Below are 15,049 nucleotides of genomic sequence, written 5' to 3'. Positions count from 1 at the left end.
TAGGTGATATATTAATTTTGTCTTATTTGATTTTAACTGTAGAAGCTGATATGAATAAGTATTTTCATTTCGATAAAGCAATAATTATTAATTATTTTGAGAAGAATATATCTTCTTTATTAACTACGAGAGGCCGCCACCTGTGAGTAATTTCTCTTAATTCACTCTGAGTCACCTGTTCTCTCAACTAGATTATTATGCGAGCAACCACCTGAGCGCAGACTGTAAAAGTGTTTTCTTTATTATTTGAGGTTGTACCGCGGGAGAGTAAACATATACAAACTGAATGCTTGCATTAGTTTTCTTCGTTTTTATCCGAAATATAAAGTAAACGTCTTTTCAAATTAACATACATTGAATTATTTTAAATATTTTCAAATTGCATAAATAACGTAATACTTTTTAACTACGGATAAAGCATTGTAGATATGTTGACAGCTATGTTTCCTAAATAACAGACGTAACGCATGAAGGTATTTAAGACGGATAAACTAGTTCATCTTTTACTTCACCTGCTCTGTTTCCTTTTAACTTGGCCATCCATTGTTGGTCAGTATAATGCGGTATTTCTCCACTATGACAGTAAGTGTTCTGGCGATGTCTCCATTCTGGACCAAGTTATAGCCAGAGTTATGAGACAGCCAGAACTGAAGTTGGCTGCTAAAATGACCAAAGTTAAACTGAACAGTCGTTTTCCACTTCCAGGGTGTCGTAGTGGATCTCTTTATCCATATGTTGAGGCTTTGAATGACCCAAATATCCAAGCAGTGGTAGGATCTGTAGCTGACCATCTCTGTGAGGCCGCAGCCATATTGGCAAATGTCCACGAGAAACTCTATGTGTCAGGGAGCTGTACAGCGTCTTCACTTTCAGATAAGTTACTTTACCCGACATTTGCCCGCACTGTGCCCTCATCTGATGCTACGGCCAAGGCTCTGGCGGCCTTAGTAGCCACTCTACGTTGGAAATACTCTGTGTTGCTGGTGGTAAATGATGAAAATTGGCGACGAATGGCTGAAAAATTGGATTCAGCCATAAGAGATCAAGGATACGTCGTTCGTGATTTCATCCTTCTACATAGTAAAGCGACGGTGGAGGAGGCCAAGAACTTGCTATCGACTGTGAAAGCACCTGTTAAAGGTACAGAAACATAATAACATGGAAGTTGTTGAATAAAATTTCTAAGTAAACAGTATTTAAATATATGTGGTACTATATAACTGAAATTATACATGTTTTATGAATATCTGAAATCTTACTTACATTTTTATGTTACACTAATTGTTATCAATTTAGAACGTGCTGTTTTAGAAAATAACTCATCGAAACGTTCAAAACTTTAACACAGTTAAACGTTTTGATTGAGATTTAAGTTTGAAAAACAGAAAAAGTTTAACTACAGTTCAGAATAAAAGCTCTAAGCAGTTTGAATAGACATAACACGAAAAATACATAGAATAAAGGCTGAGTTATACAGAGTGTTCGGAAATTATATTAACGAAAGTATGATTTGATTTGTTTTGAATTTTGCACAAAGCTACACGAAAGCTACCTGCGCTAGCCGTCCCTAATTTAGCAGTGCAAGACTAGAGGGAAGGCAGCTAGTTACCACCACCCACCACCAACTCTTGGGCTACTCTTTTACCAATGAATAGTTGGATTGACTGTAACTATATAACGTCCCCACGGCTGAATGAGCGAGCATGGTTGGTGTGACGGGGATTCGAACCTGCGACCTTCAGGTTACGTGTCGTGTGCCTTAACCACTTGGTCATTAACAAAAGTATTTACGTAAATGGGTAAATTTATTAACACAGTTCGCGGACACTATATATTGATAAATAATTAATGAATCTAACTTTAATCAATACGCAAATATTGGCATGTGTAACCTAGGCCTTGAAATCAAATAAGTAAAAATAACATAAATTTGTTTTGGAATTTCGTACAAAGCTACTCGAGGTCTATCTGTGCTAGCCGTCCCTAATTTAGCAGTGTAAGACTAGAGGGAAGGCAGCTAGTCATCACCACCCTCTCTTGTGCTACTCTTTTACCAACGAATAGTGGGATTGACCGTCACATAATAACGCCCCCACGGCTGGGAGGGCGAGCATGTTTGGCGCGACTCGGGCGCGAACCCGCGACCCTCGGATTGCGAAGCGCACGCCTTAACGCGCTAGGCCATGCCAGGCCATAACATAAATACACGTTAGTAGTAGTTCAGGTTGATCGACACCCAAACTTAGAAATAGTTGTATATGCGGATAACTACACCAGGAAATTCAAGTATGTTTAATATAAAAAAAATTGTTTATATTTAAGCACAAAGCCACACATAAGTCACTCTGTGCTGTGCTCACCACGGGTATCAAAATTCGGTTTTTAGCGTAATAAGTCCGCAGACTCATCACTGTACCACTGGGAGGATGGGCTCAACATCTTATGAAGACTATTGTAGAATTAAATATAGGTTCATTGGAGGTTATCAAAAGCTTCAAATATATGAAAAACTAGCAGCAAACTGAAAGGCAAGTAAGACTAGAAAAAATTAGAACATGATTTATTTTTAGTTTTTGAAGTGTAATCTAGGTTTAAGAAATCAATACATTTTTCATTCACTTTAACTTTATAAAATTAAAACAACAGAGGAAAAGGCTTGAAAGAAGTCAATTTATTAGAAAATTAATCAAACTGTACGGATCTTTCTGATCCTATTTTACACGGAGAGGTACAATTGGTTAATGGTGCACAATGGCTCTAGCATTTGTTAATAGCCTTAGTTCCCGTGTTATCTTGGAGAATTTATTCTCGGCAGGACTTTGTATGTGAGTGTAATTACAAATATGTTCATACGTTTTTAGGTAAATTTAGAAAGCAAAACATTAAACACAGTACTGTTCAAAAGTGTTAGAATAAGAGAATATTCTGCCAGTGTTTCACTTTTATGGGCTATTTTTTCCATGCCGTCACAGAATGTATATTTCAACACTATGTTAATGCTTCACTGACCCGTTTTGATAACTGAATGAACCAGAGTCAGAATACTTATCATCATTTAGAATTCCCATATACTTGAACCAAGAGTATGTCATAAGGGTTCTGCTCGAACCAACATACTGATCGAATTTAGAGTCTGAAATAAATGTCATGGCATCCCATGAAGTGTCTTAACTATACAAAAAGAATGTATCAAAGGGCTAGCATTTGCTGCTGATATACATTAGAAGAAATCCGTTTAATGGCACCTCACAAATAAGTCTTGATAAAACATTGTTTAACAATATATTTTAAGTGTTATTGTCATACTAAGCTCAAAAAGCGTATAAAATAGTCAGTAGAGGAGGGAGTTCATATAATAGCTTTATGTGGTGCTGGTTGGACTCTCAGACAAATTATTGCAGACTTAAAATGCTCCCCAAACACTGTCAAGCACACCTTAGATAGTGAGACAGAGACAGGTTAATCTGAAAACAGGAAAGTAAGAGGAAGAACACCTAAACTCAATAATACTGATGTCAATTATCTTAGTTTATGCAGCCTTCGGAACAGAAGGAAGACTGTCACTGATCTAAAGCCTGTACCAAACGGCAGAAAAGTGTCCAAATCTACAGTCTAAAGAATATTTAACAACAACTGAATATCTGATCGTGTGGCAGCTAAAAACTTTATTTCGATCTCCAGATATTGTCAAGAAACTGAAATTTGTTAAAATGTACAAAATCTGACTATTGGAAAAAAGTGCTATGGAAAGATTAGTCCAAATATATAACATTTTTTTTCAGAGTGTAGATTGTGCGTCCCGCGAAAGAAAGATGAAAAATACCTCAATATATATCACCTACCATGAACCACGGAAGAGGCGGTTGGTGGTTTGGAGGTGATGTTTTTGGTGCTGAGACGACAGAAGATATTTGCAAAATAGAAATAATAATGGATTAGCGCAACTAGCATCAGATACTGATTCGTAATGGTATCCCCAGTGGTTTGTGTATTATTGGTAAAGAATTATATTACCAAGAAGATAATGCCCCCAAATACTTATCCAACCTATAAACAAATAACTTAGCTAAGAAAGAAGTTGCTGGATTCATTCAGATGATGCAATGGCCCTCACAGATCCCTATCTCGACCCAATCGAGCAGATCTGGGAGTTAATAGATCAAAACTTAACAAATCAGAAGTTACTTCCTTAGAAACTTTATGGAAGTGTATTAGAGATATTTGAAGTAAATATCTAAAGGACACTGATTAAATATATTGCAACAATGCCTGAAAGACTGTCTACAGTTATTAAAACAAAAGAGGGACTCAAAAAATTAACTGTTTGCTAAACTCAAGCACTTCCACTTCTGTTGTACTAAATATGAAAACTGATAAAATCTTGACGTTTAACCTGTGATTTATTTTATCTATTATTTTCTGAAAGTAGCCTGAAGTCTAATTTTTGATTTGTCCTAACATTTTAACACAGCACTATACGTGCGTATTATTTCAAATTACATATTCTCAAGATCTTGAAATATTTCATTCAGTTATTGAAATGTAACATACAAAGATCAGTAGAGTAACGTATTGAAAAGTAAAAAGACAGTCTCTTAGCATGTAAGACATACGGACAATAAATCGCGTAATGAATAGATATTGAGACGGACAGTGATGTAATAGTTAAGAATACAGGAAGCTATGTAACAGATATGTAGAAAGACAACTAAAAGGCTGGGGAAATAATAACAATGATATAGTAAAAAGTAAAAAAGAAAGTTGATGTACATAGAAACAATAAAATAATTAAATATAAAGATTGGTTTTTCGCTAGATCGCGTCATCTTCAACTCCGATCTTTCAGAAGCTTAATTGGATGATTTTTATCGTAAATTCATATTAAAATTTCTGTAAACTTTATTGTTGGTTAAAAGAAATTTAGTGTTACGATCTTCTTTGTTCACTGTAATGAAAACTTTTCTAAAGAAGGTGTTTGTTTGCTTTTGAATTTCGCGCAAAGCAACACGAGGGCTATCTGCGCTAGCCGTCCCTAATTTAGTAGTGTACGACTAGAGGGAAGGCAGCTAGTCATCACCACCCACCGCCAACTCTTGAGCTACTCTTTTACCAACGAATAGTGGGATTGACCATCACTTTATAACGCCCTTACGGTTGAAAGGGCGAGGATGTTTGGTGGGACCGGAATTTGAACCCGTGTCTTTCAGGCTACGAGTCGAACGCCTTAACCCAAATTAATAACAGTAATAGCACTTTTATAACATTTTAACAAAGTCTTTTAACTGCACTTATTGTAAAAAAATAATAATTGAACTTTAAGCTTTAAGTCCCAAAACCAGTTTAACTAAATGGCAAATTTAAAATTTTGAAACTTTAAAATCAAGTAGAAACTATGTTAACACATATATTTAAAATACACCTTAATTATTCTGAGAAAATAATTAGATAATTTCTCGGGCTAGTGTGGTCGAGCATTAACAAGTAGGAATCATAACTTTTCAATGTTACTATTGTGCTATAATTGTGTAATTGATGAAAGTGATAAGTTTATTTACAGTATTTAAGCTATATAACAAATCTGTCTAGTTAAATAAAGAGTTAATTCACATATTTTGATATCTTTTGCAACTTCTGAAAACAACACCATTTTGGTGAACTTATACAATACTCTATTGGCCCGGCATGGACAGGTGGTTTAGGCACTGAACTTGTAATCTGAGGGTCGCGGGTTCAAATCCCTGTCACACCACACATGCTCGCCCTTTCAGCCGTAGGGGCATTATATTGTGAGGGTCAATTCCACTATTTGTTGGTAAAAGAGTAGCCCAAGAGTTGGCGGTGGGTAGTGATGACTAGCTTCCTTCCCTCTATTCTTACACTGATAAATTAGGGGTGGCTAGCGCAGATAGCTCTCGTGTAGCTTTGCGCGAAATTCACAACAAACCAAACAACGGTCTAACCGCTTCTTACATCAGCCAATGTACGATTCGAAATAAACGTGGTTAAAACAGGGGCTGTTTAAAAATGTATCAAAAATGACGTCCGTTGTTTAGAAGTTGCATTCAAATCTGGGGTTTAACGTATAAAACATTTAGAAACAAAACTAATGTTAATATTCATCATTACTTAAAAAACAGAACATCCAGAATAATAGACGATAAACTTTAATAAATCGAGTCTTAGTTCATCATCATACTTTATAACAAAGATAAACAGCATCCGGCGATCGTAAGTTTTGTTATAAGTTGCAACACTGCAAGTAATTCAAGATAAAAACACCTAATAATATATATTCGGTTTAATCCGGGATGGCCAGGTAGTTAAGGCACTCGACTCGTAATCTGAGGGTTGCGGGTTCGAAACCCTGTCAAACCAAACATGCTCATCCTTTCTGCCGTAGGGGCGTTATAATATTATGGTCAATCCCACTGTTTGTTGGTAAAAGAGTAGCCCAAGAGTTGGTGGTTGGTGGTGGTAACTAGCTGCCTTCTCTCTAATATTACGCTGCCAAATTAGGAACGACTAGCGCAGATAGCCCTCGCGTAGCTTTGCGCAAAATTCAAAAATAAAGAAAACAATAAATATATTCGGTTCATTTTTACCAGATCTTGATAGAAAGTAATGAAAGTTAGTTTTTCATTGTACTCGTGAGAACGGACTAAATACGTAAATAAATAATTTCCAAAGGAATACCAAGATTTAGCATTCAAAAGATTGAGACACTTTTTATACGGCTTTAAATGTCATATTTTGGGTGCAGTAAAGTATTTGTCCGTTTCGGGAGCTAGATCTAGGATTCAGCTACAATGTCTTTGTAGTTGGTTGTATTCATTCTTTAAAATTTTCACAGAAAATATTATAAAAATAGAAAAATCAGTTTGAGGTGTAATAAAGTTAATGATATGAGAGGCATTAATTTATTTACAACAATAGAAAAAAGAAAGAACTGATGACAAAAGTGTTGAAAAACTCCGAGAAAGAAAAAGTGGGGTTGCACCTATAAATAATTATAGACAGCAGAAAAAGGTTTAAAGGAAGTATTTAAAATAAATCACGAGAGACGAAATCTTGTGACAAACTATAAACGACTTGCCATGATTTATCTGATGGCTTTGCGTCTTGACAATAACCCTGAAGCGTAGTTCCAAATACAAAAGGCTTTGTCGCAATGCTGTCATGTCAAAAGCATATCATTACCTCCTGCTACTTCCATAAGTCATCTATTGTAGGAGAAGGATAGTTTCCCAGCTCCCATTTTAACAATCAGTTTGCACAGAAATACATAGGTGATGTGCCTTAAACCTAGCCAGTATGTTTTCATGTATAGTAGCGTACACATCCCTTGTGTTCTTTATATGCTTACTGTATGGAACATTTGATTGAATGTATGCCATAGAAGACCCTTGTATTGTGATTCCCATTGCTTTTACAGACTAAAATAATTTTGATTGTGTTCTGTACAGTTGACTGGAACTAACGGACAAGTTCTTATACTGATGTTTGTGTTCATGGATGCTCATCTATTACAAGACGCTGCACTACGCTTACCGTTAATGGGTTACGACTTGATGAAGGTCTCTTTCTTAAAGGTTCTGGGCTCACAAGATGATTCATATTCGTGTGTTTTTCTGTGCCATTAAGTATACAAGGTCTCTATCTTCAAAATTCTAAATTTTCGATCTACGTACATCTTTTCGATCTAAAATATGAATATTTTGTGTTGGAAAGGACTGCTACATACCTTTCACAAAAGCATCACACCATCTACTTAAGTACAGCCAAACAATCTCAATATGTGCTTCTAATATATGAGATTTCACAGCGAATTTACACCAGTTGTCTGTCGCTGGCAATAACTTGCTAATTTACATATCTAATATAGCTTTAATATAAAATACTCAACCCCTTAATGTGATTAGTTAAGCTTAAAACAAAGAATGTAAGAATATCAAAATATAAATTTTGTTTATGAATAACAATTATGAAATATAAGTGGGTGAAGATAAAGTCAGAGGAAAATATAATAATTATATTTTAAACAATTATGGATAAATTAAGTCTTTTGGAGGCACTTTTTACGTAGAACAAGAAATAAAATGTAAAGTATCCTTTCGTCGTAATACATATATATGTATCTATGATATTATAAATTCTCGAATATGAATTTTGTTTTCTTCTACGATGTTTAGAAGTTACTATGAAAGAAAATGGCTTGAGATAACATTTCTAATTGATACTATTAACTTAAATGTGTACTCATTTCAATCATGACTCAAGATTAGCTTTTATCAATAGATATTTAACCTACCGTAAAACAAACTGTTACATCTAAAACAAGTGATTGACCTATTTAAATAATGGAGGAGTATCTCATTAAACCATTTAAATATCTTCTAACGATTTTGTGCCGCTTAGATGAACAAACGACGCTATAGGCTGGTGTCTGTTTCAGCTTATACAAATGATATTTAAAGCTCTAAGCTGCCAGATAATATTGACAACATAACCTTATTCATTATGTGAAATCAAGTATCACAGGATGTATATTTCTCTTAAATTGTTGTTGGGACAATGAGAGAGCTATTCTTTAAAAATGTTTTATTACATTAGGCAAACTAAGTAGAAAAAAAAAAGAACTTGAAACGTGTCCTAAGTAAAATCATTAGAAAATAATAGAACATTGTTTATCAGTATAAATCACTTCAGCAAAGTGCTTTATAAAGTCAGAAAAGTAAATCATTAAAAATATGAAAATCTTCAGAGAAAGTTATGGTATATTTACGCCTCAGCTGTAGTTGTCAGTATTTCACACCCAATTAGGTCTCAACAGCTTGTGTTTGTCATTTGTCCTTTTGTTCTGAAAATAAGTCTTTGTTAACTTAGAAAAATAAAAAGATTTAGTCATATAAAAAAACAACTGAACGATACGATTTCCTTAAATAAATTGATAATTATATTCTTGATATATATTATCTGTTTCCTCAGCGTGTCAATTTGCCCAGTTTTAAGGATCAGTGCTACCTTAAAGAATTTACTTTCACATGACTTTCGGCCTGGTAACTTTTCGTCAAAGAATCACTTTAGGAAACATGAAGATATCATATACATTTTTGCATTCTTTCAAGATGTTTTCACTTTCTTTTTCGTCATAACTGTATTCAGTTAAGGCCAAAACATTATTACCAATAAAATCCACATAATCTACAACTTTGCTATTCATATTCACAATATCCTAATTGTAATTTAGCTGTAGTCGTTTGTTATGTTATAAGTACTTGTTCATATATTTTGGGCTTTTTTTATCGCACGCCTCTGACTCAGTTTAGCAGAAATTGATAATCCGTCACATTTAAAATCACAACAAGAACAAGCTAAGTATTTTGGGCATCTGGACCTTTTATGTTTACAGGACAAAGGTTCCATTTTGAACTATAATTGCATTTTTTCGACAGTCGTCAGCATTTTCGATCTATCAATTTGGAGCAATTAGTGGTCCACTTAAGCTAAAAATAGGCTAAATCGCATTTTCACAATGGATCACGTTTATTTAACCAAACTGAGCTTACTCAATTTGTGTATATGGGAGATGTTTAAATATTTTGACAGTTAATTTTAAACTTTTATAACTAAATGAAAAATTAACTACGAGAAAATATCACAGTAAACAAACAGACGAAAGGTATACCTCTCGCTCATCCATCTGTCTATTTTGATTAAACGGTGTACGTATAAATGCAGAGATGCCAACTATTTGAAATGACTGAGCGTAATGATTGTAGACAGAGTCTTTTATCATTTGCGGCTACAAGACCTGACCAATGTCTCTAAGCCGTTTATTATTATATTATTATTATAACTATTATTATTTATTACTGCTATAGATTGTTCATTTATGACTGTGTTTTGTGTATTTAATAAATAAACTTAAAAAATTCTTTTGAAATTATGTCTTTTATTTAGTTCAGAGTAACAAACATAGTGGTAAAACAACATTGAACATGCACAAACAGTAAGTAGAAAAAGCCTTTGTGTAAGGATTAGTTTATATCATGTTTATGACACTTATTGTGGCTAAACTGTAAACACTGTTAGTAAGTATGCTTGAAATCATTTTGTCATCTTCACAACCCAATATTTGTACAATGGCTGTAGGTTTGGTTCTAGCACAGCCATATTTTTACGCTATATCAGAGTCTGGGAACATTTTTCTGAATAGATGTCCTGCATGATTGGCTACAGCTAGGGGTAAATTGTGAGCAATGACGAATTACGTGAACATCACTTCTGCATTTATGGTTTCATATTCTGAATTCTTACTCATAAATGTCGTTATCTGCATCGTTTTTGTCTTCGCCTCAGCCTTTTGTTGGTGAGATGCTGATTTTATATGTCTGGAACAATCATTTATTCTGCCATGCGCCACAAAAAAATCGATGTGACAAACTGTACAAAACGCATGACTGTCACTGACTTTTGATGCAATGACCGGATATTTTGCACTATACTCTTTCCTAAATTTTTGATTCACAGTTTTAATCGTTTTAGATTTGCCAGAAACAAGACAATCTGGTGAACGAGGCCTCTTTTTTTCCAACTTGTGAACGGTCGCATTGGTGTTTCTATGCCTCTTAGAAAATGAGAAATACCCATCTACGCGAGCGTTGATTGGCTGACAAGCGCTGATAACGTAACTATGGATTCCTCCACGTACCCAGTATGGAGAAGCACCGCACTCAAACTATTGGTAGACGTCGGAGATACAAATATTTTTTATTATTTCAAGCACAAACATGATTATCGCAAGACTATGCCTTTTATTTATTATCAAAATTTATTTGTATCTCACTTGAAATTTTCTTTTTACACCTTTCACGCCCTGGGGGAACAATTTATCACTTTATTGTATAGGCCTATATAATACATAATAATTTGGGAGTTGCATCAAGTCGTAATATTTGTCTGTATGAGCGTATAGTCGTAATGTATACACTAAAATCGTAATGGTTGGCATCATTGTAAATGGGATCAAACAGGTTTCTTATTTTTCAGTAGTCACTAGTTGTGGCTGTAACTAAATAAAAGTCGATTCAGTGAATAAGTGTGAAACGTAATTAGATTATACAATTTTTTTAATCCTAGACAGAAACACAGTACAAATTTCTTATAAGACAACAGTTCCTACTCAGTCGTACAGGTAGACATATTATGAGCTTGACTATTTATGAGTATATAATGAATCTTATTAAGTTTCCATGTTTAAGACAGAGAAAGAACATTATTCTGTTGGTCCTACAGCATTGAGCGGAAGCTTTGTCCGTTACTTTTTATCTCCAGTGAATTTTCAACATTAAAAGAAAGTTTTCTTTTTTTCTTCAAGGTATCTTTTCCAAATAATTCAGGATCTTACTTTTTGTTTATGAAAAGGGATTATAGCTTCTGTTGTTCTTCTTTTCATGAAATAACGTATTAAATTATGACTCAAGTTTTCATTTTTATTCTTATGATCATTCACCATCACTTTAACTATGTTTCAAATTCTGTTTTGTTTATTATATTAACTTGGCCTGAGAAAACTATTGGTATGGAAAAGATTAAAATAAAAACACAAATAAGTTATTTAAGATCTAAATCAACCTTATACTATCATTATAATACGAATAAAAAATATTGTTCTATCATGAAGCATTAAAGATAAATATCTGTTGTTAATTTATCTTCTCAATCTAGTATTGCTTTTTTTTTAATTTCGCTCAAAGATATTCAAGGGCTATCTGCGCTAGCCGTCCCTAATTTAGCAGTGTAAGACTAGAGGGAAGACAGCTAGTCATCACCACCCACCGCCAACTCTTGGGCTACTCTTTTACCAACGAATAGTGGGATTGACCGTCACATTATACACCCCCACGGCTGGGAGGGCGAGCATGTTTAGCGCGACGCGGGCGCGAACCCGCGACCCTCGGATTACGAGGGATATTTTGTTTGGTATGCGATGCCTAATTCCTTAAGGCATAATTGAAGTTCCTCTTGATGTAAATGCTTTGGTGAACAGTTATCGAAGCTACGATACAATATTTTTGGTCTGATGTTGAAAAAAAGCTCGATAATTTCAACAATTTTTCGTTTTATTTACCTAAAACATGCCAATAAAAGTCATTTAAAAATTAAAGATAATTAGTGTAAAACACAATTCACGTTCGCTACATAAAGTGGCTAGACCGAGCTTAATAATAAATTTTTAGTGTTGTTTTATGGAAATCTGTAAATGAGAATTTCCATCACTAACTCTAGAACTTATTTCTCTGAAATCCTAGCAGGCTCACTTGGTTTCAATAATATAGAGTAGTCCAAAATTTTGTTACTCTACAGCGCTCGGCAAAGTGTCTTGAAAATATATCAATAACTTTATTAAAATATACACATATACAATTGCGTGCGAACAGCCCTAATGCATAATACGCATATTATCAAAGGACCAGCGAGTTTTGGTACTGAAACTAGAGTTATACAACGTTTTGAAGGAAATATACTATCCAGAGTTGATTCAATAAATGTTCTTGTAATAATTATTCAGAATAACCTCATATGGGATGAACATACTAAAAGTATCTCGAAAACTCGCTAGAGTAGTAGTTTATATTATGATTCCGTGTAAGAGGGTTTTCCATTTAGCGCCCTTTCTCGAAAAGTTTATTACGCTATTTTCTACAGTCTAACGACTAATTGTTTAGGGCTCACATTTAAATGACTTGAAACCAACCCGGTTGTTACTAAAGCATCGAATTCAAACAAGTTTAAGAAATATGGTTGGTTTGCATTTCGCGCAAAGTTACACAAGGGCTATCTGCAATAGCCGTTCTTAATTTAGCAGTATAATACTAGAGGGTAGGCAGGTAGTCGTCACCACATCCCGCCAAGTCTTGGGCTACTCTTTTACCAACGAATAAACATTATAACGCCCTGACGGCTGAAAGGGTGAGCATGTTTGGTGTGACGGGGATTGGAAGCCACGACTCTCAGATTACGGATCGAGTGCTTTATCCATCTAGCCATGCCAAACCGAAGAAACATGGGCTTTTAATTATTTATCAGGCCTTGTGCTCCAAGAAATCCTATAATAGTTAATCCTGAAATGAATTTGTTAATCCCCTCTAGAGATAGTTTATATTTGCCATAGAAATATCTAGTACTGTACAAGAAGTACTTCCATTTTGAGTTCTAATTATTTTGATTATTTAACTCCAGTTGTTTTAAATAGATTGAACTTTGATCATTGGTCCAACTCAAGTATAAAATTATAAAGTAGATAATGTGTAATAACGTATTCAATAATTGTTCTATGCTTCATTTAACATATATGTAAATAATCCTCCTTTTGTAGTTACTTATTCTTCTTGATTGTAATTTATTGATTAAATAAAAAAAAGAGGTTTAAGTGTTAGCTCTGTACAAATAAACAAAGGAACTAAATGACAAATTTATTATCACCATCACTGTAAGGAAGTCTGCAAAAGAAAATCTGCTTAAAATAGTGACTTCCGAGAAAATCAAAATTTGAAAAGAAAGAAAAATTAGTTCAAAGGTATACTGTATGTAAATTTTCCTATCTCTGATTTAGCTGATAGACCAAATGTATTGGGAACGTAATGAGTCAAACGTTTGCGAAAACTACAATAATATTTAACAATTAATTTTTACGTAGCCGTCTTTCAATAAATATTGTAATAATAAAACCATTCGATGTCAATAGATGGTGCTTTACAAGTTTAGACTGCCTTCTGTTGCTTCTGTATGTATACTGTGAATAGTATAATAAAAAAACAAATCAGGTTTTTTAATTACGTGTTAATCACATGGTTGATAGAAATTATTTTATTTTTCTAAAGTGTTTCCTTGTAAGACTATGGCGCCCAACAAGCTTAATATAAGTTCTGTCAAGCAATTGTTGTAAATATTTATAGCTTTGAGAATTTAACCTTAAAAGGTTCGATAGCCGATATTAGCAAGTTTGAAAAGCTTCCAAACGCTCCCTGCTAGTTTACACCATTTCTGTGTTAATGTATTTTTAAACAGTTATTTCTCTGTGAGAATATTCACTCAGAGCATCTCCAAGTGTACACAATGAAGTGAGCAACATACTCCTTCGCCAGTTGTCTTGAAGACAAAAGAAAATTGAACTGAGAACACTTATGCTAGCTAGTAAGGTGCGGGCAGGACAAAGACATTATATAAAGAGCACCACTATATGTATAGTAAGCTAAACTGTAGAAGTTGCGGACATCAGAGTATAGTAAGCTGAACTGTAGAAGTTGTCGACATCAGAGTATCGTAGAAGTTGTCGACATCAGAGTATCGTAAGCTAAGCTAAAGTGTAGAAGTTGTCGACATCAGAGTATAGTAAGCTAAGCTAAACTGTAGAAGTTGTCGACATCAGAGTATCGTAAGCTAAGCTAAAGTGTAGAAGTTGTCGACATCAAAGTATAGTAAGCTAAGCTAAAGTGTAGAAGTTGTCGACATCAGAGTATAGTAAGCTAAGCTAAACTGTAGAAGTTTTTCATTTTTTTAATTACAAGCGGCTGCGAACAGTGTGTAGGTTAACAAGGATATTGCGAAACAAGCCAACAAACTATTAAAATAGCTTGTTTGTTTTTGAATTAAGCACAAAGCTACACAATGGGCTATCTGTGCTCTGCCCACCACGGGTTCGAAACCCAGTTTTTAGCGTGTAAGTTCGCAGATATACCACTGTGCCACTGGGGGGCATTAAAATAGTATATAGATATGAAAAACATTAAAGCATTTTGTGACTAAAACGTCTTAGGCTTACGAAAAGTTTGAGCCAAGGACGTTTAAGTAATTTAAGTGGCAATATAGTTAACATATCCAATAGTAAAGTTTTATAGCATTATAAAAATTGAGATACTCTATCTAGATGCTTATTTTTATACATATTTTAAACACTTCTATGTGATATGAAGTTTGTGTAAATTTATACTTCTATTAAAAAAGAAGCGAAATTATTCAATCATCCCTGGTTTTCTTCTTACGTTCA

The 15,049-nt window shown here is 34.2% G+C and overlaps 1 protein-coding gene across 1 annotated transcript in view; it reads left to right on the top strand.

The window, feature by feature from the left end:
* The first annotated feature begins 266 nt into the window (after window positions 1–266).
* LOC143256894 (retinal guanylyl cyclase 2-like) overlaps window positions 267–15,049 on the top strand; it is an 86,706-nt gene continuing 71,923 nt past the window's right edge. The window contains exon 1 of the mRNA XM_076514722.1: window positions 267–1,140. Within this exon, the coding sequence (XP_076370837.1) occupies window positions 468–1,140 (673 nt within the window). The 5' untranslated portion in view covers window positions 267–467. The remainder of the gene's footprint in view (window positions 1,141–15,049) is intronic.

Source organism: Tachypleus tridentatus, chromosome 7, assembly GCF_004210375.1.
Source record: "Tachypleus tridentatus isolate NWPU-2018 chromosome 7, ASM421037v1, whole genome shotgun sequence".
Lineage (NCBI taxonomy): Eukaryota > Metazoa > Arthropoda > Merostomata > Xiphosura > Limulidae > Tachypleus > Tachypleus tridentatus.
The sequence above is the reverse complement of the archived record's forward strand: the minus strand, read 5'-3'. Positions and strand labels throughout refer to the sequence as shown.